The following is a 23,403-nucleotide window of genomic DNA, read 5'->3' as shown; positions in this document are numbered from 1 at the left end:
GACGTCATCGGACATCCGCCTGGCTGTACTGCGCATGCGCAGTAGTTCTGCGCATGCGCAGTACAGCCCGGCGGACGTCCGATGACGTCAGAGCGCCGGCGTGGGACGCAGAAGTACCAGGACTTGGAGCGCAGAAGAACCCGACCTGGCAGCCGGCCTGGCCAGGTCGGGTCGGCCACCGGAGACCACCGGGAGCCTGCGGAGCGGCGGCGAGGGCACCTCCTGCCTGCCACGGGCTGGAGGAAGCCCCAGGTAAGTGGAAATTGATTTTTATTTTTCCTCCACCCTCCCTGAACCTTTCCTTTAAGGTTGCACTATACATGCATCCAATCCATAAATTTGAACCCCTTCAGGTCCAAGTTTGACTCAATTCAGGAAGTTGTATCACTCTGGTTTTTACTTTATCTGGGTGGCCTTTTATGATCTCCTGCTTAAAGCGGATCCGAGATGAAAAGCTATAACAAGTAACTTGTCTATATATCTTATCTAAAGTTTAGATAGTTTACACAGCAAATCTAGCTGCAAACCGCTTCAACAGTATATGATTATTTCTTCCTGTGATACAATGAGGGCAGCCATGTTCTGTTTGTGATCATTTACACACAGGCAAGCTGCTCTGCATCTCCAGCCCTCAGCCTGTGAAAATGTCACTCTCCTCCTCCCTCCTCCCCTCTGCCTCTGAAATCTCTGGCTAGTCACACCTCCTCCTCCTGCCCTGGCTGAGCTCCCATAAGCCCTTGCTACATGGGTCTGAGAGTGCCAAGGCACTGGAGAAGCCGTGGGTGAGGCTTGTTTAGTTTATAGGGAAGTAGAGTATTAAGACAAAAAAACAAAACAAAAAAAGTATTGGGTATGAGGAAAACCCTATAAACTATATGAAAGGAACACAATTATGCAATGAGTAAACGTTTATCTCGGATCTTCTTTAAAGCGGTATTGTCACCATAAAAATCAAATTTCAACAGCAACTAGTCTGAGTGTATTAAGTGGTCTGAGTGTATTAAGTCCATTTATTTCCCTATCTAGCTGTCTAGCTGCTTATCAGAAACACCCTCTGATTACTTGTGTTTACAAGAAAGGCTGAGGTGACTCCGTGATTACATGTGTAAATAAAAAAAATAGTTGTTAGTATACACCTCAGTGGGAGTGTCTGAAGACTCTGGGAGGAGGGCAGCTAATGAATACACAATGAGCAAGAGAAGGGAGGGGGGAAAACGAGTCAGGGAGGATATGATGTCAGCATTAGCTTGGCAAGATGGCCACTGCCTATAATAGTATTTTCTGGTTTTCCTTTATAAAATTCACAGGAATCATTACGTGGATAGCACAATACATCTGTTATGTAAGTAGAAGTAGTATTTATCTACTTATACAGGTCCTTCTAAAAAAATTAGCATATTGTGATAAAGTTCATTATTTTCTGTAATGTACTGATAAACATTAGACTTTCATATATTTTAGATTCATTACACACAACTGAAGTAGTTCAAGCCTTTTATTGTTTTAATATTGATGATTTTGGCATACAGCTCATGAAAACCCCAAATTCCTATCTCAAAAAATTAACATATCATGAAAAGGTTCTCTAAACGAGCTATTAACCTAATCATCTGAATCAACTAATTAACTCTAAACGCCTGCAAAAGATTCCTGAGGCTTTTAAAAACTCCCAGCCTGGCTTTCTACTCAAAACCGCAATCATGGTTAAGACTGCCGACCTGACTGCTGTCCAAAAGGCCATCATTGACACCCTCAAGCAAGAGGGTAAGACACAGAAAGAAATTTCGGAATAAATAGGGTGTTCCCAGAGTGCTGTATCAAGGCACCTCAGTGGGAAGGAAAAAGTGTGGCAGAAAACGCTGCACAACGAGAAGAGGTGACCGGACCCGATGGAAGATTGTGGAGAAGGACCAATTCCAGACCTTGGGGGACCTACGGAAGCAGTGGACTGAGTCTGGAGTAGAAACATCCAGAGCCACCGTGTACAGGCGTGTGCAGGAAATGGGCTACAGGTGCCGCATTCCCCAGGTCAAGCCACTTTTGAACCAGAAACAGCGGCAGAAGCACCTGACCTAGGCTACAGAGAAGCAGCACTGGACTGTTGCTCAGTGGTCCAAAGTACTTTTTTTGGATGAAAGAAACTTTTGCATGTCAATCGGAAATCAAGGTGCCAGGAGTCTGAAGGAAGACTGGGGAGAGGGAAATGCCAAAATGCCTGAAGTCCAGTGTCAAATACCCACAGTCAGTGATGGTCTGGGGTGCCATGTCAGCTGCTGGTGTTGGTCCACTGTGTTTTATCAAGGGCAGGGTCAATGCAGCTAGCTATCAGGAGATTTTAGAGCACTTCATGCTTCCATCTGCTGAAAAGCTTTATGGAGATGAATTCATTTTTCGGCATGACCGGGCACCTGCTCACAGTGTCAAAACCACTGGTAAATGGTTTACTGACCATGGTATTACTGTGCTCAATTGGCCTGCCAACTCTCCTGACCTGAACCCCATAGAGAATCTGTGGGATATTGTGAAGAGAAAGTTGAGAGACGCAAGACCTAACACTCTGGATGAGCTTAAGGCCGCTATCGAAGCATCCTGGGCCTCCATAACACCTGAGCAGTGCCACAGGCTGATAGCCTCCATGCCACGCTGCATTGAAGCAGTCATTTCTGCAAAAGGATTCCTGACCGAGTATTGAGTGCATAACTGAACATAATTATTTGAAGGTTGACTTTATTTTTGTTTTAAAAACACTTTTCTTTTATTGGTCGGATGAAATATGCTAATTTTTTGAGATAGGAATTTTGGGTTTTCATGAGCTGTATGCCAAAATCATCAATATTAAAACCATAAAAGGCTTGAACTACTTCAGTTGTGTGTAATGAATCTAAAATATATGAAAGTGTAATGTTTATCAGTACATTACAGAAAATAATGAACTTTATCACAATATGCTAATTTTTTGAGAAGGACCTGTATGTGTTTTTTATTTCTAGGTTAGCATGGGTGTCGCTTGTTCAAGGGGTGCTTTCACATAACTACTGTGCCAGGGTATGCCTCTCATAGGGGGCATGTCCTGGGGTCTGTAAAGTTTGATGCTTGCACAGCTTCGGGCTGTGCATCTTTTATTTCCCACTTTAATTTTTTTGTTTGTTTTCGATTCCCATCATTCATCGGCCAATTACGGTTTCTTCCTAGTGTATCCCCATTTATTCCCCAAACATGTATTGGAGTATTTGTGTTCTTCTAATTACACTGGAGGTTCTAGAATATTACCACTGCTTGTCCTAGCTTGGTCTCTGCTTTAAAAAAAAAATAAAAAAATAATAATAAATGGTATTTATAAAGGGTAACTAGTATCATTCATAAAAGTAATCCCACAATTGTCAGGAATTTGCATGAGGGATGAGGTTTCTGCTGCTTGAGCAAACTCCTTTTGCTGGTTCAGATCTGCGCAGCGTCCGCATGTTGTGCTCAGGGCTAAGAACTGTAGCCCTGTATATGTAAGAAGCAGTAGCATGACATACTTTTATAGCCTAGGTTTCCCACATACATTACAAATACCCGGGGTTACATGTGTTGGGCTTAGTGGATGCTTGGACTTTTCAATCAATAATAGAGTTCTAAGATGTTTGTATTTAGGTGTAATTGGGGATATATTGGAATACTCGCTAAAATGTTGAGTGCGGTGTTGACAGTTCTTATTTTATGAAGCTCCTCTTTCAAGGCCGGTTCAATATGGTGCAAGTTCCTGCTACCCAGGCTGCGTTTTATGCATGTTAATGTTGGGCTGCGCATTGCCAATATTGTTTTTGGTTGTTTACACTATGGTCCCATTCAATTCATTCTTCACCCAGGAGATACATTTTTCATCTTATCTACAAAATGCCTACTTTTTAAAGAGAAGGTCGAGGCTTAAAAAAAAAAATCACTTACCTGGAGCTTCCTCCAGCCTCCGGCAGCTGTCCTCTGCTTTTGCCGCAGCTCCGGTGGCTCCCGGTGTCCTGCGCTGCAGAAGCCGACCTGGTCACCAGGTCGGCTTCTTCTGTGCTCCACCATGCGGGTCACGGGCTCCTGCCGACGTAATCTGCATTGTACTGTGTAGGCGCAGAACTACTGCGCCTGCGCAGTACAATCATGGTGAGATTGGCAGGACCACGTGACCCGCATGGTGGAGAGCAGAAGAAGCCGACCTGGCGAGGCGCAGGACACCGGGAGCCACCGGAGCTGCGGCGAGGGCCACGGGACGGTTGGCAGAGGCTGGAGGAAGCCCCAGTGGATTTTCTTTCCTTGGCTGTATCCTTTAACACTTTTTCTCAATTGCCAAAAAGTATGAATACCTCCCGTGAGAGCTTGTGAGAAAAACTAAATGGAGATCTTAAGGGGCCCATACACTGGTTAATTTCCGCGATCCATTGATTCTATAGAATCAATCAATCAGAAATCTATTCTTTCAAATTGCTCGATCGACTTGGGGCCAATTTCAATAGATTTCGATGGATTTGATCTATCTGAAAGGATGGAAGATCTAGGTCGATCTGCTGCTGGCAGCAGATCGATAGCCCATAGAGTGCCTTGGATCTAATTGTCCAATAATGCATTTAGATAGATTATCAATAATTTCATTCTGGAATCTATTGGTAATCTGTTCCTAGTGTGTGGCACACATCAGTTAGATTCCTGTCAGATTGGACTTGACAGGCATCTGCCAGAAATCTGATAGTCGAATCTGCTGCAAATCTATAAGTGTATGGCCACCTTTAGGATGCTGTAACATGATACATTATCATGAGTGCTGGATTCATATTTCACACAACACTGTTGGCTCTATTCACAAAGCATTACTGCATTAGGTAATGCTGATAACCGCTGATTTTACAGATCGCTTTACCACATTCCAATTCACTAAACCCATCACCGCACTGAAAATAAACATTACCGACTAGTGAGGTAAATTACTGACTTGTGCGGTAATTGCCTCGAAATGTCAAACTGCATGTTAAGATTTCTGCATTAAGTTTAGCGGCCAAAAGTGTTCAGTAATTTTCTCTAGCAAACAGCAGCCGATAACTTGCTCTCCCCATGCTTTCTCTGTGCAGTATATTTGACAGACAGCCTTTGGGGAGAGCCAGGCTTCCAATAGGGAGAGTCACACACCCCTGCTTTTAACGTCGATTTGAAGCAAAGGGTAATCGGGTGGGACTTTCAATGTAGCAAAGCAGAAGGGGGAAATTTTCAAAAGGCATCCCTGCATCCCTTTAGATGTGCTTATTTGTATTGTAGCATACAGAAGTGCTCCCCCTGGTGGCTGCAGCACATCTAAAGGGATAACAGGGCTACACTGTGGGGAAAACTTCAGAGTCCTACACACAGCTCTCCTGCCTGCCCGCTGACCTGGTGCATGCTGGTAAGTCACACTTACCGAGCAGGGATTAGTGAATTGAGGCATGTTGGTTTGTTAAATTACCAAACTTCTACCTCATGAGGGAAAACCTTAGTGAATTTGAAAAAAAAAAAGTGTAAGATGAGGTATTTTACCGAACTACCCTTTGTGAATATACCCCATGCGTTATAACGGAAGTGGTTATAGGTGCATCATAATGTGCATGCTAAAAAAATGCACACTTTTGTAAACCATACGTTTCTTGCCAATTACACAGCAGGCCTAGTGTGAAGGGGCCAGTTGTCCTGCACCTTTGTCAAGTACATGGACAGCATATTAAGACACATCACACTGATGTTCAGTCCTACTAGTTCAGAATCATGGACACCTAAAGGGATATGGAGGCTGACATATTAATGTCATCTTAAACAGTATAAATGGCTTGGCTGGCCGCTTAACAAGCATGCAGACCAGATGTGTCACAGACCTGATTGGAGAAACATGGTTTGACAATAGTTTTCAGTAATGCAGACACTGGACCAAGGAATATGGTGCAAATAAGGTTTATTATGACCAGATATTGCATATGGCTGACAATGCAAAAATGATGCAAAACACATGCACAGCACACTATAGACAAACAACCCAGGAAAACAGTGACACATATATACAATGCAAATATGATGAAACCACATGCAGACACACCTTAGCAGAGCAATTACCATACAGTGATAATCGATGTACACCAAGGACCCTATCTATCTGAATATAAATATATATGTGTGATATATATAAAATGTATTCTCTATACTTTAGTATAAGCCATACTCCCCCCCCCCCCCCCCCCCAACTTTTACCTTAAACTGGAAAAAATGTTTGGCCGGATTATAAGCGGGGGGTTGCAGAACCCACAACGCCACTCTAAGCCATGGATGGCCACAACCATATATTAGAAAAGCAGCATAAATTCAGTAGATTGCAATAATAAACCAGAACTTAGGCCTACAATAGAGATGGACATGCAAAGAACTCCTGTTGCAAAGTTTAAGCTGTCTTAAAGATAAAGCAAGGTATGGAGAGCCACACAGTCATGTATCTTAAACTTCATATAGGAATGCAAGGATTCTCACTACTCAGTAGATACTGTCCCTGTATGCCTTCCAAGACTACAACTCGAAATGAGGTTAGCTGGGAACTCCCATGGAGATGTCAAGTGTGTAGTCTCCCTCAGATGATACACCAACCAGCAAGTCATTTTTGAGGGGAGATGCCATAGGTGTCTCCCAAAATATAAGACTGTACAAGAGGCATTCGTGTGGAAAAAAAAATCTCTGCTTTTATTTACATTTGAGCAAAAAGTGTCTAGTCCAAAATTATTAATATCCTTCCCAGTTATCAATGGAAAAGCCTTTTATTAGCTATTACAGCTATCAAACGCTTCCTATAATTGCAGACCAGGTTTTTGCATGTCTCCACAGGTATTTTTTGCCCATTCATCTTTAGCATTGAGCTGCAAATCTTTCAGGTTGGAGGGTCTTCTTGCCATCATCCTGATCTTTAGCCCCCTCCACAGATTTTCAATTGGATGCAAGTCTGGATTCTGGCTGGACCACTCCAAAACTTAAAATGTTGTTGTCTGCTAACTATTTCTTCACCACTTTTGCTGTGTTTTGGATCATAGTCATGCTGAAATGTCCATTGGTGCTCAAGGCCAAGTTTCTCTGCAGACTGCCTGATGATGTTGTTGTTGAAAATCCTCATGTATTGCTCTTTTTTTTTTTCATGATGCCATTTACTGTGATGAGGTTCCCTGGTCCATTGGCTGAAAAAAACACCCCCAAAGCATTAGATTTGCACAACCATGTTGACAGTCGGGACGGTGTTCTTTGGGTTGAAGGCTTTCCTCCTTTACGCCAAATGCAAGAAATATTGTGACCAAAGAATTCAATATTTGTTTCATCTGACCATAACACAGAAGACCAGAAGTCTTCTTCTTTGTCCAGATGAGCATTTGCAAAGGCCAAGGGAGCTTTTGTGTGCCTTATCTGGATAAGTGGCTTGGTTGGCATCCGTGGAACCCAGCTGTGTTCAGTATCCGTTGGGTTGTCTGCCTTGAGACACTGCTACCAGCACAGCCCAGATTCACCCGATAGCCTTGGTGGTAATCCTTGGATTCCGTTTCACCTCTCTCACTATCCTCCTGGCCAGCACAGGTGTCACTTTTGGCTTCCGACCACATCCTCTGAGATTTTCCACAGCGTGGAACATATTGTTTTTTTTAATACTACTTTGCACTGTAGCCACTGGAACTTGAAAACATTTAGGCCGTGTAGCACTTTCCTGACTTGTGAGCAGCCACAATGCGCAACCGCAGGTCCTCACTGAGCTCCTTTGTCTTAGCCATGACTGTCCACAAACCCACTACCAAAGCTGCTGTTTTTCACCTGTTGTGTTCATTAAAACAGCTGTTCCCAATTAATCAGGGTACTTAGGATGCTTTAGAACAGCCTGGACTATTTGGAATGGTATAGAAGATTGGATTTTCCCACAGACTGACAGTTTGTGAAGGGTATGCATCATTTTAGACTGGACCCTTTTTGTGTTTAAATGTAAATAAAAGCTTGGTTTTTTTTCCCCCCCACATTGACTCTTGCACATCCTCTTATCTTTTGGGAGACATCTATGTCCTCTCCCATCAAAAAATTACTTGCTGGTTGAATAAAAGAAACTGTAAGTAAAAATTTGTCAGGGGTATGAATAATTGTGGGCAGCAGCACTGTATGCGTGTGTGTATCTATATCTTATTATTATTATTATTTATTATTATTATTATTATTATTATTATTATTAGTGTGAAAACAGGATGCATGTGATGAATTGCAAAAAATCAGGGCTGCTCACAGTCCACAGAGCCATCTGCTGGTGGCACAGTGAAAGTCTCGGCAGTCCATGCAAATGCTGCCACCAGCAGGCAGGAGAAGGTTGTGCATGGTTCCTGAATGGATTAGCCACATATGTTTCAGGTGTGTGATTAAGAAACTACTGTAGCTAAAGATGGGCAGTCTGCCAGGCAACTGGTATTGCTTAAAGAGACACTGAAGCGAGTAAAAAACTCGCTTCTTCTCTTTTATTCAGCAGGGGCATGTGTGCCCCTGCTAAACCGCCGCTATTCTGCCGCACAACGGGGGTCCCTTACCCCCCAATTCCCCCCCTGCACAGTCTACGACCAACTTGGTCGTAGAATTTGCTGCTCCTAGAGGCAGGGCAAACGGCTGCAGCCCTGCCTCACAGCGCGTCTATCAGCGGCGCATCGCTGCCTCTCCCACCGCCGCCCCCCCCCCCCCCCCCGACCCCTCTCAGTGAAGGAAGACTGAGAGGGGCGGGGGAAAGGCGGAGATGCGCGCTGACAGACGCGCGTGAGGCAGGGCTGCAGCGGTTAGCCCTGCCTCAATGCGGAAGAGATCCCCGGGACTCCACGAGGGGATTTGGGGGGTAAGGGACCCCCCTTGTGCGGCGGGATAGCGGCGGTTTAGCAGGGGCACACATGCTGAATATAAGAGAAGAAGCGAGTTTTATTCTTGCTTCATATTCTCTTTAAAAGGAAATGAGGCAACCTCCATATGCTTCTCACTTCAGGTGTACTTAAAACTTTCCACGCTACACCAATATTAAAAGGATTGGCAACAACCTGCATACTGTCAGTGTATATGAAACAGTCATAACTGAGTACAATACACACATTCTATATAGAGTTTCACTTTCAAATAAATGGAGATCAGCATGTATGCCCGGTTTAGCTCAGTCTTACCATTTTGCTGCCAAGAAAAAATTCTAAACGCTCCACTTTTGTCTTATTTTCATTTTTGTTCAGCTTTACTTGCAACATATTTGTTCAAAATGCCATGTCTGAATAGTGTGAACTTTAGATTTCAGTGATCTTGTCTTGATCTTGTCTTTAGATGATGATGTTGACCTAGAAGCCCTGGTAAATGATATGAATTCTTCGCTGGATAGCTTATATTCTACGTACAGTAGAGTATCCGATTCTGTACCACTTATTAAAAATGGTCACCTTAACAGAAACCAGCTATCAAACTCAGGAACCAACACTCTTCCATCAATTCAACAGAGACAGAAGATGCAGCGCTCTCAACCAATGCAAATACAAGCCGTGAGGTTGGTACACTATACCATGTAAACTGACTGGGAAATATGAATTTATTGTAATTCACTGCTTTGGAGAGGGTTTTTTTAATGCATCTTTTTAAATGTAAAGGGTGTCTTCCCCCCCCCCCCCACATATCTATATACTTACCTTGTTTGGTATTGGAAACAGGGCTGTGGAGTTGGAACAATTTTAGGTGCCTTCAGTCGGGAAAAAGCTTCTAATGAATTTAAACTGTAATTTAATTTTTTTTTATATATTCTTTATTTATCAAATTAATTGTCACATATAATACATATTATATTCATTATTCCACCTTTAAATATCTTAATTTATCATTTACATTCCAAAAATATGCACATCACTCATCTCATCCACATTACCCTCTCCCACCTCCCCACACCGCCGCCACCCCGCCCCCCATCGGAAAACATCAGCTTCCCCTCCGAAGTCGATTCAAGTATCTCTTCCCCCATTTTGCACCTCCTCTCTACTCCCGTAAATATATACTTATTTTCTTGAAGAACACACACCTTCTATGCCCCCTTTGGGGGAGGAAAAGGAGAGGAAAAAAAAGAATTTTTTTTTTTCTATAATAAAAACGGGAAGAAGGGGGGGGGGGGCGAGGAGGCAGAAGGGGAAGGGGAAAGAGGGACATTCATTCTCAATCACACCCATTCTTCTACCACCTCTCATTCCTCACTCACTCTGGCCTGTCTGTCCGTCTATCCAAACGTGTCCCTGTTGACCTTGGGATAGGGGTCTAGTGGCCCGGGGGGGGGGGGGCCCAATTCCCTCACAGTTGTCCCCTCCTGTACCGGCCTCTTTTATGACTTAATTTCCTCTGCTCAACATTTCTTTATATTTTTCTGTCTCAATGAAATTATTCCATTTTACCCATGTCACCTCCCCCAGATCTTCTGTGTTTCAAAGTTTTTATTGAACGTTTTTTCAATAAGTTTTACATACACATTGGATAACATAAGGGAAGGAAGGTGAAGCTCATACAACACCAAAATTATTGTACAGGGTGGTCATACATAACAAAATGGTCATATAACTTGAATGTACTGAAAACTTCTGTTCTTAAATTGCTCCGAGTACGTGTACAATTGGGGGGAGCAGACTATACAAAGGGTAACGGGGAGGGGTTCGGTCTAGGCCAACGAGCCCGGTGGTGATCGGGGGGGGGGGGGGGTAGTGTGGGGAAATTGTAATTGTAAATGGGTAAATGTACCTCAGAGGGTTAAACCCGACTATCTGGGGTATGCTATGGTAGTGGAAGGGTGTAGGTTCCGGCCTGGGAAAAAAAAAAAGGGGGGGAGGGGGGGGGGGGGAGAAGGCCGGTGTAGGAGAGAGCTAAGGAGGTCAGCACAAGCAGTGAGCTAGACCTCTGCTATTTCAGAGATAATGTGAGCCGGGGGTAGGGGTATAGTAGAGAAGAAGAGAGATAAAAGAAGAAACAAGGGAGGAGGAGAAGAGAAGAAAAAAGAGCAAGATAGAAAAAAGAGAGGGGTCCATCTCATAGCCTGGTTATCAGTGTTTCCTCCATGTTTGGGTGTTCCAATTGCAACCAAGGTTCCCATGTTTTTTCGAAGGAGTCATGAGTGTCCCGAAGGATACTTGTAAGTTTTTCGTTAACCATGTAGGAGTCCATTCTGGTCTTGACTTCCTCAAAGCTCACCGAAGGTTTTTTCCAACTATTTGCTATGGTCGTTGTGGCTGCCGAGAAAACTAGGGAAGCTAATTTGTTTTGTTCGGTCGTCAATATCTCTATTTTTGCATGTAGTAGGGCTTGCCAGGGATTTTTGGGTATTGTCTTATGAAACAGAGTGGATAACATCTTGAAAACACGGCTCCAAAATCTAATGAGGCGGGGGCAGGACCACCAGATATGCATCATATCCCCGATCACTCTACATCCCCGAAAACAAAAAGGATTGGCTGAGGGGAAGACCTTAGTAATTCTGGCTGGAACCAGGTACCACCTAGTGAGAACTTTATATGCCGATTCTATCGTGTGTAGGTTATTAGAGCATTTAGAAATTCTCCCCCAAATGTCTAGCCAGTCCTCCCTATCCCTGGTTTCTGCTAAGTCGGATTCCCATCTCGACACATACAAATGCTGAATAGGGGTTCGGGGGCGAGTTTGGAGGGCGTAGATAGAGGAAATGAGGCCCTTTGAATTGGGGCGACGGAGGCAGATGTTCTCGAAAGGGGTAAGGTTGAGCGGGAGGTCCCTGTCTTTTAAAAGTGTATTGATCCAGTGTCGCAATTGGAGGTATCGGAAAAACTCCGTTTTAGGAATTTGTTTTGTTTCCTGGAGTTCAGGCCACGAGCACACGCCTCTAGGAGAGAGGAGATGGTCCACATGGGTCAGGCCATGGTCCGACCACCAGGAAAATGATGTTGGGCTTTCCAAACCAGGACGAAAAAGGGGATTTCCCGTAAGAGGTGCCAGTGGTAGATGTGGGGATTGTAAGTTGGCTGAGTAACGTGTGGAGTCCCAAACTTGGAGACTGTGTTTCAAACGGGGGCTTATGGTTGAGGTTCTTAGTTTGGAAGGGAGCCAAAGTAGGGTGCTAGGTAGGAGGGGCGCACACTCAGGGATTTCTAGGAATACCCACAAAGGGGTGTCCTGTGATTGGAAGAGCCGAGTGAGTTGGCTGATGACAGCTGCTTTATAGTAGGAGCTAATGTGTGGGACGCTGAGGCCACCATCTAATCTATGCGCAAACATAGTTAATTTACGAACTCGGGGACCTTTACGGCCCCAGATAAAGGTCATAATCCTGCTCTGGAATATGCGTAGATAGTGGTCAGGGACCTTAACTGGAAGGGTTCGGAAGTAATATAAAAGTTTGGGTAAGTATGACATTCTGATGGAGTTAATTTTACCAATCCAGGAGAGGGGGTGGGTAGACCATTTAGTGGTTAAAACCGACAGGGATTTGAGGAGCGGGGGGTAGTTAGCTGCGAAGAGGGAGGAGTATGAAGGCGTTAAAGTTATGCCCAAGTAGGGGAGTGTGCGTACCCATTGGAAAGGGCTTGTCTCTTTGAGAGCTTCATAGCCCTTTGGATCTACTGAGATGTTCATTGCTTTGGACTTTGCTACATTGATGCGGAGGCCTGAGATTTTTGCGAAGTTATCAAAGGCGATTAATGCATTGGGTATAGAGATAAGGGGTTGGGTGAGGAATAAGAGGGTGTCATCCGCGAACATTAGTATCTTATGGTCAATGCCCGCTTTTTCCACTCCTTTAATGTCTATATTGTCCCTGAGGTGTCTAGCAAATGGTTCCAATGCTAAGATAAAAAGTAGGGGAGACAGGGGGCACCCCTGTCTCGTCCCTCTATTAATAGGGAAACTTTCGGAGTTGTGCCCAAAGTATCGTACAAAGGCGGAGGGGTGGGAGTAGATACCTTCTATCCAATTTAAAAATTTAGAGTCTAGGCCCCATCTGCTGAGGGTGGATTTTAAGTAGGCCCAGGAGAGCGTGTCGAACGCTTTGAAAATATCGAGTGACAGTGCCACTCCGGGAATTTTATGATGTTGTAGATGATGGATTAAAAGTATAGCCCTCCTGGTGGCATCTTCAGCCTGTCTACCTGGGACGAATCCCACTTGGTCCCTATGGATGAGGGTAGGGAGAACTGTGCTCAATCTCAGGGCTAGGATTTTCCCCAGGAGCTTAAAGTCTATATTAATTAGAGAGATGGGGCGGAATTGGTGGGCACTAAAGCACTCTTGATCCTCTTTGGGAATCATAGAGATTTGTGCTCTGAGCATGTTCTGAGGGGGGAGCTTGCCTTCCCTGATTTCGTTATAGCATTTGGCTAGGGTTGGCGCTATAAATTCTGAGGTCTTTTTATAATATTGAGCTGAGAAGCCGTCGGGCCCGGGGGCTTTGTTTACTTTCAGCGTTTTGATAGCCGCTTGAACTTCAGTGGTTGTGATCGGAGCGCTTAACCGGTCAGCTGAGTCTGATGAAAGGCTAGGGAGGGGAGTTTGGTCCAGGAAGGCTGCAATGTCTTGGTCAGAGGCTTCAGATGGGTTAGAGTAAAGGCTGGTGAGAAACTTGGCGAATATGTCTACAATTTTACGAGGGTTGGCCGTGGCCTGGCCTAAATGGTCACGAATTTTGAGTATAGTAGAGTGAAGAGGACGGTTTTTTAGGGTCCTAGCTAAAAGGGCAAGGGGTTTGTTGGCATTGTAGTAGAACATCTGCCTCCGCCACCTCATCTGCCTCTCCACCTTATCTGTGAGGAGTAGATCCAATTCTGTACGTGTTTTGTCTCTAATCAATCTGTTGATGCGTGTAGGGGATTGTTTCCATTCCTGATCCGCCTTATCTAGCTTGGAGGTTAGTTCCTCTATTTTAGAATTCCTCTGACGTTTGAGCATACTCGCCTGACCAATCAGGAAGCCTCTAATTGTCGCTTTGTGCGCTTCCCATAAAGTCAATGTGGAGGATACAGAGCCATCATTGTCTTCAAAGTATTCCTTAATTCTACCCTTCAGGAGGTCTAGGAAGTCTTCCCTGGTCAGTAGAGAGTCATTTAGCCGCCAGAGGAATTATCTGCAACGGGGAAGCATGGGTGAGAAACAAATTGAGATAGGGGAATGGTCTGACCAGGAGGTATTGTGAATTTTTGCAGCAGGAACCAGATGTAAACACTGTTGCTGGACAAAAATATGGTCGATGCGGCTAAAACTGTTATGGGCATGCGAATAAAAAGTGAAATCTCGTACTGTGGGGTGGAGATCTCGCCAGGCGTCTATGAAGCCGTGTTTGTCCAGCAATAGCTTAATCTTAGTACCTTGAATGTCGGATGGGTCGGCTGAGGAGTTGGAGTCCTGACTTCTCTGTCTATCAATTTTAGGGTTCAGTGTAGCGTTTGTGTCGCCAGTGACTATTATCATGCCGCTACCATGCTGATTTAGTACTTTTAGGAAATGGGAGTAGAAATTAGATTGATGAGCATTTGGGGCGTAGTAGGTTGCTAGTGTAATATCTTGATCGTATAATGTGCCTATAATTATAAGGTATCTGCCGGTGGGGTCCGCTATTTGCTTTTTGCAGATAAAGGGGAGATTTTTCCTAATAGCTATAAGGACTCCTCGGACTTTTGTCCGGGCGCAAGCGAAAAATGAAGTGGGAAAATGTCTACTCAAATATTTTGGACATGATGAGGAAGATAGTCTGGTCTCCTGCAGGCAGACCAGATCTGCTTGGCAAGATTTGTAGTAATTAAATGCTTTAGATCTCTTCTGGGGAACACCAAAGCCTTGGACATTATGTGAGAATATCTTGAGAGTGTGAGCAGTCATGGAGGGTGAGGAGGTATGTTTGCATAACGGAACCAGGCCACGAGATGGAGAACCCAAGGAAAGAGAGTAGGGAAGAAAGACAGGAGGGAAAGAGAACAGTAATAGAGATGAGAAAGAAGAGACCAGTAACGCCTCTCGATCTGGGGCGTTCTGGGGGGAGAGGAACTATTATGTGCTAAGGTGGGTCGAGGGACCCATTCAGAGAGGTGTAGTGACCCGTAAAGAGTCAAAAGTGGGAATAACCCGAAAATCAGGGAGGACACCCGAGGGGGGAACTCCAAGGTCATCAGAGGGGGGGTCGTGTGTCAGCCGCCTGCCCCACCTGCTATGTCACAGATATCTGATACAGGACAAAGATATGCGCAATTTTGAGGGGAGAAAGGTAATTAAGAGCACAACAAAATAATTTCAGTGTCGGAGTCAATACTAATTATCTTTATTGGCCAATGAGAGGCGCCCAGAATGAGGTTCGATGGAACTAGGCTGGAACCCAGGCAGAGAATCTGCATAACTAGCAACTCACAGAGGCCAATGGTGTATAACTCATTTTCATAGAAGATAAAATAGATCCAGCTCACTCTTGTCATCAATTATAATAGTGGAAACAAGCATGTAATCCTCTCAGAAGCATGTATACCTGAATAGGGCGATGCTGCCCTCTAGTGGTGTAAGTTAGTAATATTGGGATCGTTCAACCCCAGATCTGCATCGTGGGAAAGAGTGCCATAGCGGGTAGCTATGTGCAGATATAGAATAGGGTGATATATCTATAATTGCGTAGTAGACCTATGGCACATTTTGCACGGTCAGGGTGGTACTAAAATTGGAGCTAGGGGGGCTACTGATCAATTTGGCTCTATTGCGTGGGGTATGGACTGGTTGTTGGCTTAGTGTGGTGGGCCAGGTAATACATTGCTTCTAACAGTGTAGGCAATAACACCTTTAGTGGGTGCCCCATAGGGGTTGCATAAAGAATGGACCTTTGTTGTCTGTGTCAGCAGCCACGTCCCCCGATTGAGCAATTCTATTGAGGATCTAGTCGTCCAAGAGCGGCATAAAATTAGTGGAGGTGGATTATTTTAAAGAGGACAGAGGATGCTGCACAGAGGACGCGCAGCCACCGACATAGATCAGGCCTGTAAGCGTGCATTACAGAGTGTCTTTGATTGAATATTTGGTTGTCTTCCTATGCTGGTGGCCACGCCCCCGGATCAGTTACCCCAAGGAGAGGTAGCGATACTTATAGGTAGTAAAGGGCGTAATAAGAAAATTTGAACGAGCTCGGGAATGAGGCTCATATGGTATGGGATTAATGGGCATATATACGTCATAGTGCAGGTCCATTATAAGACAATTGTTGCTATGTCGTATCAGCATAGAAAACAACCAAAGCTAATGCCCCATGGGGGTTGAGTGGATGAAAGTCGCATTTTCACAGAAAACATAATATAAACATACATTGTTAGGCAATTCACTTATTTGAATACTCTATAGAGATAGTAGGGATGTGAAAGTTGCGCAAAGTTGGGCTGCCCCTTCAGCTTAACCTCCGGATCTAAAAATGAGTCAGAAAAAGGAAGGGGGGGTCCATGGCGATTCTAAGGGCGAAGAGAGTTCAGGCTTTGACTAGGTCCAACCACTGGGGTGTGTTCGGTGCGTATCAGGGAGGGGAGAGGGGAGTTGGTAGCAAGCGTCTTGCAAGAGCGGGAAAGAAAAGAAAAAATGGCGGGGTGCCAGGTTCCAGACAGCGTCATTTAGCCTGTGCGGGTAAATTAAGTTCAAACGTTCGTCTCAACCGCAACCGCAATAAACAGTACATTTAACTGAGAACTGAATAACCCCCATAGATGGGGCTATGTAAAACATTGAGAGTTCAACTGTAACTTTAAATGTGATCCAGGTATTGGATAATACTGGCCGGATCAGGGCTAGAAACATTGCCTCCAACAGTTAACTAAAAAGGGGGGGTCCAGCGCTTCAAAGTACGAGTGCCCGAACCATTAAAAAACAAAAAGAAAAGTAAACCAACGACTTAGTTAACGAAAAGTCTTACCCGACCGTAGATACCGATGAGGCTGACCGGTCAGGTGAGAAGAAGGGTCCCCTAAAAAAGGAGAGCTGATCTAGGTAAGCTCCGTGTTGAGGCGGATCATGGTGGGGCATTGTCCGCCCCTTTGCCCGCTGATTTCGTGGAGGATCTAGTTGAACGGGGAGAAGCGGCTCGATGCTCATCGTCTCGCTGAGTGAGGGATCTTTGGCTATTGTTCCCTGCCAGGGGACGGCCGTCCGGTGGTGGTGTGAGCAGACGTAATTTCTCCAGGAGCTGCTGTGCTTCTTCTGGTGAGGAGACAGTGTGCGAGCGGCCCGATGCTGCGAAGATCAATTTAAATGGGAATCCCCACTTGTACTTAATTTGATGGGAGGATAGAGCAGTTGTGTAGGGTTTCATGGCCCTCCGTTTAAGGATAGTTGAGGCAGCAAGGTCCGCGAAGATCTGGTAGCGGTGCCCTTGGAAGTTCAGCGGTTCCCGATCTCTTGCAGCTTGGAGGATGGCTTCTTTCGCCCTGTAGAATGTAAATTTTACAAGGATGTCTCTGGGTAGGCCATTCGCTTTGATTGGGCCGAGGGCGCGGTGTATGCGATCGAATTCGAGTCTCTCTATGGGGATCTCCGGGGCAAGCTCTTGAAACAATGCGGTGGCTGTGGAAGTCAGATCCTCGATGGTTTCAGGTAGGCCTCTGATTCTTAGATTGCTCCTGCGTGAGCGGTTTTCGGAATCCTCAAGCCAGAGTTTGGCCTCGGATAGCTCAGTTTTCATCTCGGCCATCTCTTTATCGTGTGCATCCAGTACAGTGGAAGCTTTGCTCACTCTGTCTTCCAGGTCGCCGGTCCGACCAGCTAGCTCACGGATCTCTTTTTTTAGTTGATGTGCGATCCTATTAGCCACTGAGTCTAGCTCGCGTTGAAGCAGAGACTTAAATTTGTCTAGGAGCATGGCATCTTTTGGGGTCCACTCCAGTGAGTCATCCGCCTCCTCCTGTCATTTCGGAGTGTTTTTGGATTTCTTGGGCGGCTGTCTAGGGTAGGAGGCGACCGTAGCCCCTGAGCATGAGGAGGTCGAGGACGCCATGTTGTCCTGGCCGCGGCGGCGTCTGGTCTTCGAGGCTGGAGTGGAAAACGACTCTTCTTGAGAATCTCTGCGCCCCATGTTAGCTCCAAGGTTAGCTCTTGTCAGGTAGGGGTATTTGGCTAATCAGTGATGCCTGTAACAGGTGGAATCTATGGTGAAGGCAGACGGCTGTGCAGAGCGCGACTAGAGAGCGTCCATCTCCCAAGCGCGCCAGCCACGCCCCCCCTCCCCCAGATCTTCTGTTCCATGTAAAACGTGTCAATAATTCCATCCTATATATACAGGCTATTTCTCTCAACCATTCTACCACCGAGGGAGGGCTCGTTGATTTCCAATGTCTCCCTATTAATACTCTTGCTGCATCTATCAGGTGGCACGTCAAGGATCTCTTATATTCTCTGACGCTAAAGTCATTACAGTGCAATAAAAAAAAACTTGGATCATCTGGAGGTTCATATTCCACCAGCTCTCCCATAATCCTTTTAACTTCTACCCAGAATGGTCTAATATTCTGGCAACTCCAGAATATATGACTCAGTGTTCCTATTTCCCTCTGACACCTCCAACAGGTTTTGTCTGCTCCTTGGAACATCTTCCCTATTCTTTCTGGTGTATAGTACCATCTCGTTAATATTTTAAAGCCTGTTTCTTGTATTCTTGCTGATATAGATGACTTATGAGCCCACATTATTATCCTCTCCCATTGAGAGTCCGTGAATTCCCTCTGCAGTTCCCTCTGCCAGTTATTTCTAACTGCCATGGTGAGGTCTGCTTTGCGATTTAATAAGTTATATATCTGGGGACAGACTACCCCTCTGGCTTACCTCCCCTCCACATAGGTCCTCAAACCGGGTCCTCTTCCTTGATAGTTCCATCTTTGTGCCTTGAGTGCTCAAAAATGATCTAAATTGTACCAATGTCCAATAGTCCAAATTACACTTCTGTAAGTCCCCCTCTATCTCCATCAGAGTCTTCCATTTCCCTCTCTCTATTAACATCTGTGCCTGTATACCTCTTGGTCCTCTCCATTGTTGGCATGCCTTTTTCTGCATTCCTGGTAAAAATCTTGGATTGTCCAACAATGGCATTAAGGGGGAGGGATGTACCGTAAGCTCCACCCTTTTATTACATTTATACCAGATTTTCAAGGTGTTTCTCATTAAATCGCTGGCTGGGTGGGCAGGTTTATAAGTTCCCCCCAACCATGGGATGTTCTTCAGTGGTATACTTTCAGTGGTATACTTTCTTTCTCTGTTCGAGTTCTACCCATCTCTTAGTCTGAGGTGACCTATGCCAGTCCACAATTCTGTTTAGTACAGCGGCCGTATAATACAAACACGGGTCTGGGACCGCTAATCCACCTTTCTGTCTAGGTTGTGTCAGGCGTTTATAACTCACTCTAGGTGGTCTGGCCCTCCACATAAATCTCATAAACTCGCCTCTGATGTTTTGAAAGAATGACGATGGTACTGCTATAGGAAGGGTCTGGAACACATACAACAGTCTTGGCAATACCTTCATTTTTAATATACTCACCCTTCCCAGCCACGAAAATTCTGGTTTATTCCACTTCTGTAAGTCCTTAGCTATTTCTTTACTCATCATTTTATAGTTATAGTGGACTATGTCTCTCAAATCTGCAGAGATTTTAACACCTAAGTATGTCAACATCTTTGGGACCCATCTCATTGGGAAGTTTTCTTTGATACCTTCAATTTCTTCCTTCTTCATAGAGACCCCCAAAGCTTCACACTTGTCCCAATTTATTTTAAAATTGGACAGTAATCCATATTTCTTAAATTCAGTCAATAGGCATGGGAGTGCTATTCTGGGCCTAGTAAGGAAGAAGAGAAGATCGTCCGCATACGCGGCTACCTTATGGACCTCCTCACCCACTTCGATCCCAGTTATATCCCTATTTCCCCTTATATGTCTTAATAGACGTTCCAATGTTAATGCAAATAATAGCGGAGAGAGGGGGCAGCCCTGTCTTGTCCCATTCCTAATTTCCAGAGATTCTGACAAAACCCAATTTATTTTAATCCTTGCCGTAGGGGATGCGAACAGCGCCATTATATTAGTCCTCATTCTTTCCCCCAGGCCTATGTGCTCCAGCACTGCGGTAATGTAGTCCCAGTCCACCCTGTCAAACGCCTTCTCGGCATCCATCGAGAGGCCCATGACAGGGATGGACTGGGCACTCGCATATCTCATCAGAATCACAGTTCTTATAGTGTTATCGCGAGCTTCTCTCCCCGTTATGAACCCTGTCTGGTCTTTATGTACCAGACCTGGGATCACCTGTGCCATCCGTCTGGCAAGTATTCTCGCCAGTATCTTTAAATCCGTGTTCAGGAGAGATATCGGTCTGTAACTTGCACAATTCAATGGGTCTTTGTCTTTTTTGTATATTACTGTTATATGTGATTCCAACGTGTCTCTACTCAGTTTCTCCCCGCTTCCCCCCCTCTCCGCCAGGGCCCCAAATGTTCTCGTTAAATGTGGAACTAATGTTCCACTAAATTGCTTATAGTACTCAATTCCAAATCCATCCAGCCCCGGTGCTTTCCCACTTGGGCTTTGTTAAATCGCCTGTCGCACTTCCTCCTCCTGTATTGGTCTATCCAGATCTTCTTTATCCTCTGGGGTAATAACTGGCATACCGGATGTTTCTATATATTCCTTTATTTTCCCCCTTCTTTGGGCTCTGCTCTTCTGTGTCTTCCCCTCTGGTAGTCCATATAATGCTTCATAGTACTCCCTGAATACTCTGGCTATTGACTCACTTCTAATATGTTTTCTAGAAGAGGGGTCTGCAATATAAGGAATGTAATTCGACAGTTGTTGATCCTTCAGGGCCCTCGCAAGTAATTTTCCTCCCTTATTCCAATTTTCATAATAATTCCTTTTACATCTCTGCACTATATACTTTGCTTTATTAAATAACAGATTTTTCAGTTTTTCTCTCTCTTCTGTGAGCTTTCCTAGAGTATCCTTATTTATTGTTATTTTGTGCTGTCTCTCCAATCGCGCAATATTATTCAACAATTCTACCTTGGTTTTCTCTCTTTCCCGCTTTAATCTACTCCCCACCTGGATCAATATTCCCCTAATAACGCACTTATGTGCTTCCCATAGGGTTGTATTTGGGACCTCACCGTTATCATTGATTTCATAATATCTCTGTATACCTTCTTCAATTAGTCTCAATGGTCAGGAGTCTTACACAGATTATAAAATTAAGTTTAAAGAAAGTTTGGCACTTAAAATGTAAATATGATGTGTTTGTTATTAACACTAGTGGGGGAAGATAATGTGTGTGATAAAAGATAACGAAATGCACAGATTAGGGGAGGTGGACTAAAAGGGGGACATATTTTAGGGGGTGAAGGAGATATGAAATATGATGATTACAGAGGGTGGGTCTAATGGAAAGAGGCACTATTTTTATGGAAAATAGAATAAAACACAAGAATGGAAAATGTAAACTACACAATGAATATTACACAGTTGAAATATAAGGGAACAGTGGATTTTGTTAAAGGTGGAGCCTCACGGACGACAAATATTAAAAGAAGAGAAGAGTGGAGAGACAGGGTGGGGGTCAGGGGGAAAGGTAACAAGGATTAATAAATAGAGGAGTATTTGATGTCACTGAGGTGAAACCTATTAGGTTAATCACAAGACAGGTGAAGTATGGATGGGAAAATTGGTTGTTATAAAATATTTGAGGATTAAAGGGATGTGAGATATAATTGGACTGGTGGAACCTCAAGGAGGTCGGATGGGAATAAGCTAAGAGTGTGGGGGGAGGGCGAAGGACTTCTAACAATGCCCATGAATATAGTCTGACATTCTTGAGGTGAAACCACTCCAATAGAGGGTGGATGGTTTACTTTGGTAGAAATAATAAAATGGAAGTTGGACATATATCTATGGCAGCACGAAGAGAGTAGAAGTATAGCTAGGAGAACTTGACTCTAAGACATTATAACCTTTGAGTGGTGGGACAAATGAGTAAGTATGGAGGGACGAAAGATAGTAAAAGAGGTGGCCCAACCATAGAAGGGAAAGGTATGAGGGTGGAACCCCTTGCCCTAGGATCCCAGCGTCACTTCTAGAATGACCCCCCACCCCCACCCCCGGACACCGCCCCCCCCCCCCCCTCCCCTTCCACCCCTTTTCCTTCCTTTTTTTTTTTTTTTTTTACCTCTCCCCCTCTTCCTTCTCTCCTCTTTCTTTCTCCCTCTCCCCTTCCTCCCTTGCTTATAATGGAGGCAATCTCTCTTCCTCAAACAGAGAATCGGTAGAAATGGGGGACAGAGAATTGGACCGGGAGAGGGAGTAGCTCTCTCGGTCGGGACGGTACTTCATCCCAAAGGGTAGAAATACCATATAGTGGGTCAAATTGAAATTGGACCCGGGTAGGGAACTTGTAAACCCAATGAACCTAGGGGCAGGGTTCGGTGGACAGGAGCCACAAAAAGATATGAAAGAATGGATGGTATATATGGATGTAATGGATGGAGTGGAAGGAGTCTGTCTGTGCGCGCGAGGGGGGGGGGGGGCTTGGTGGGGGAGGGGAGGGGGGGCCCTGAAGATAGATGAGACAGCTTAAATGTATGTCCCTAAATGTAAGAGGCCTCAACATACCAGAAAAAAGGACAAGTTTACTAAAGGGAGTTACACTCCCAGAGGATTCAGATAGCCTTCATACAAGAGACACATTTCAAAGGGCCCTCACATCCTAAATTGACTAATTGGAGATTCCCCCAGGCCTTCTATAGCTCGGTGGAGGACTCAAAAAGAAAAGGAGTTGCTATTGTTTTGTCTAGAGAGGTTGGTACTGAAGATATCAGTGTACAGAGGGACCCAGGGGGAAGATACCTATTGGTGAAGGGAAAATTTAATCAACAGAGGCTCACCTTGGGTGCAATTTATGCACCAAACATAAAACAGATTAGTTTTTTGGAAAAATTCCTTGAGGAGATGGAGAATTTTGCAGAAGGGGCAGTGATCCTGGGAGGAGACTTTAACTTTACGTTAGACCCACAGATAGATAACTCAACTGGGAAATCATTCCTGCCATATAAAACGATTAAAAAGGGTAAGCATCTTCTTCAGAGGAACCAACTGTTAGACATCTGGCGGATACAACAGCCTACCGAACGAGACTATACTTGCTACTCCCCTCCACATGGGTCCTATTCCCGAATAGATATGTTTCTGGTATCTCATAATCTTATATCAACCCCAATAGATACAAAGATTGGTTTAGCAACCACGTCAGACCACGCACCGATATATCTGGAAGTAAATGTGGAGGAGAAGGGGAGGAGACCCTGCACCTGGAGACTGAACACCTCCATTATACAAAGGGAGGAGACGAGGAGAAAAAT

General features: G+C 44.7%; 1 protein-coding gene across 3 annotated transcripts in view; it reads left to right on the top strand.

The window, feature by feature from the left end:
• The window catches only part of GRB10 (growth factor receptor bound protein 10), a 307,083-nt gene that overhangs the window by 109,475 nt on the left and 174,205 nt on the right, over nt 1-23,403 (top strand). For all 3 annotated transcript variants that reach the window (XM_068234549.1, XM_068234547.1, XM_068234548.1), the window contains one exon: nt 9,337-9,553. In XM_068234549.1, coding sequence (XP_068090650.1) covers nt 9,337-9,553 — 217 coding nt within the window. The remainder of the gene's footprint in view (nt 1-9,336; nt 9,554-23,403) is intronic.

The sequence above is a fragment of the Hyperolius riggenbachi genome, chromosome 5 (genome assembly GCF_040937935.1).
Source record: "Hyperolius riggenbachi isolate aHypRig1 chromosome 5, aHypRig1.pri, whole genome shotgun sequence".
Classification (NCBI taxonomy): domain Eukaryota; kingdom Metazoa; phylum Chordata; class Amphibia; order Anura; family Hyperoliidae; genus Hyperolius; species Hyperolius riggenbachi.
The sequence above is the reverse complement of the archived record's forward strand: the minus strand, read 5'-3'. Positions and strand labels throughout refer to the sequence as shown.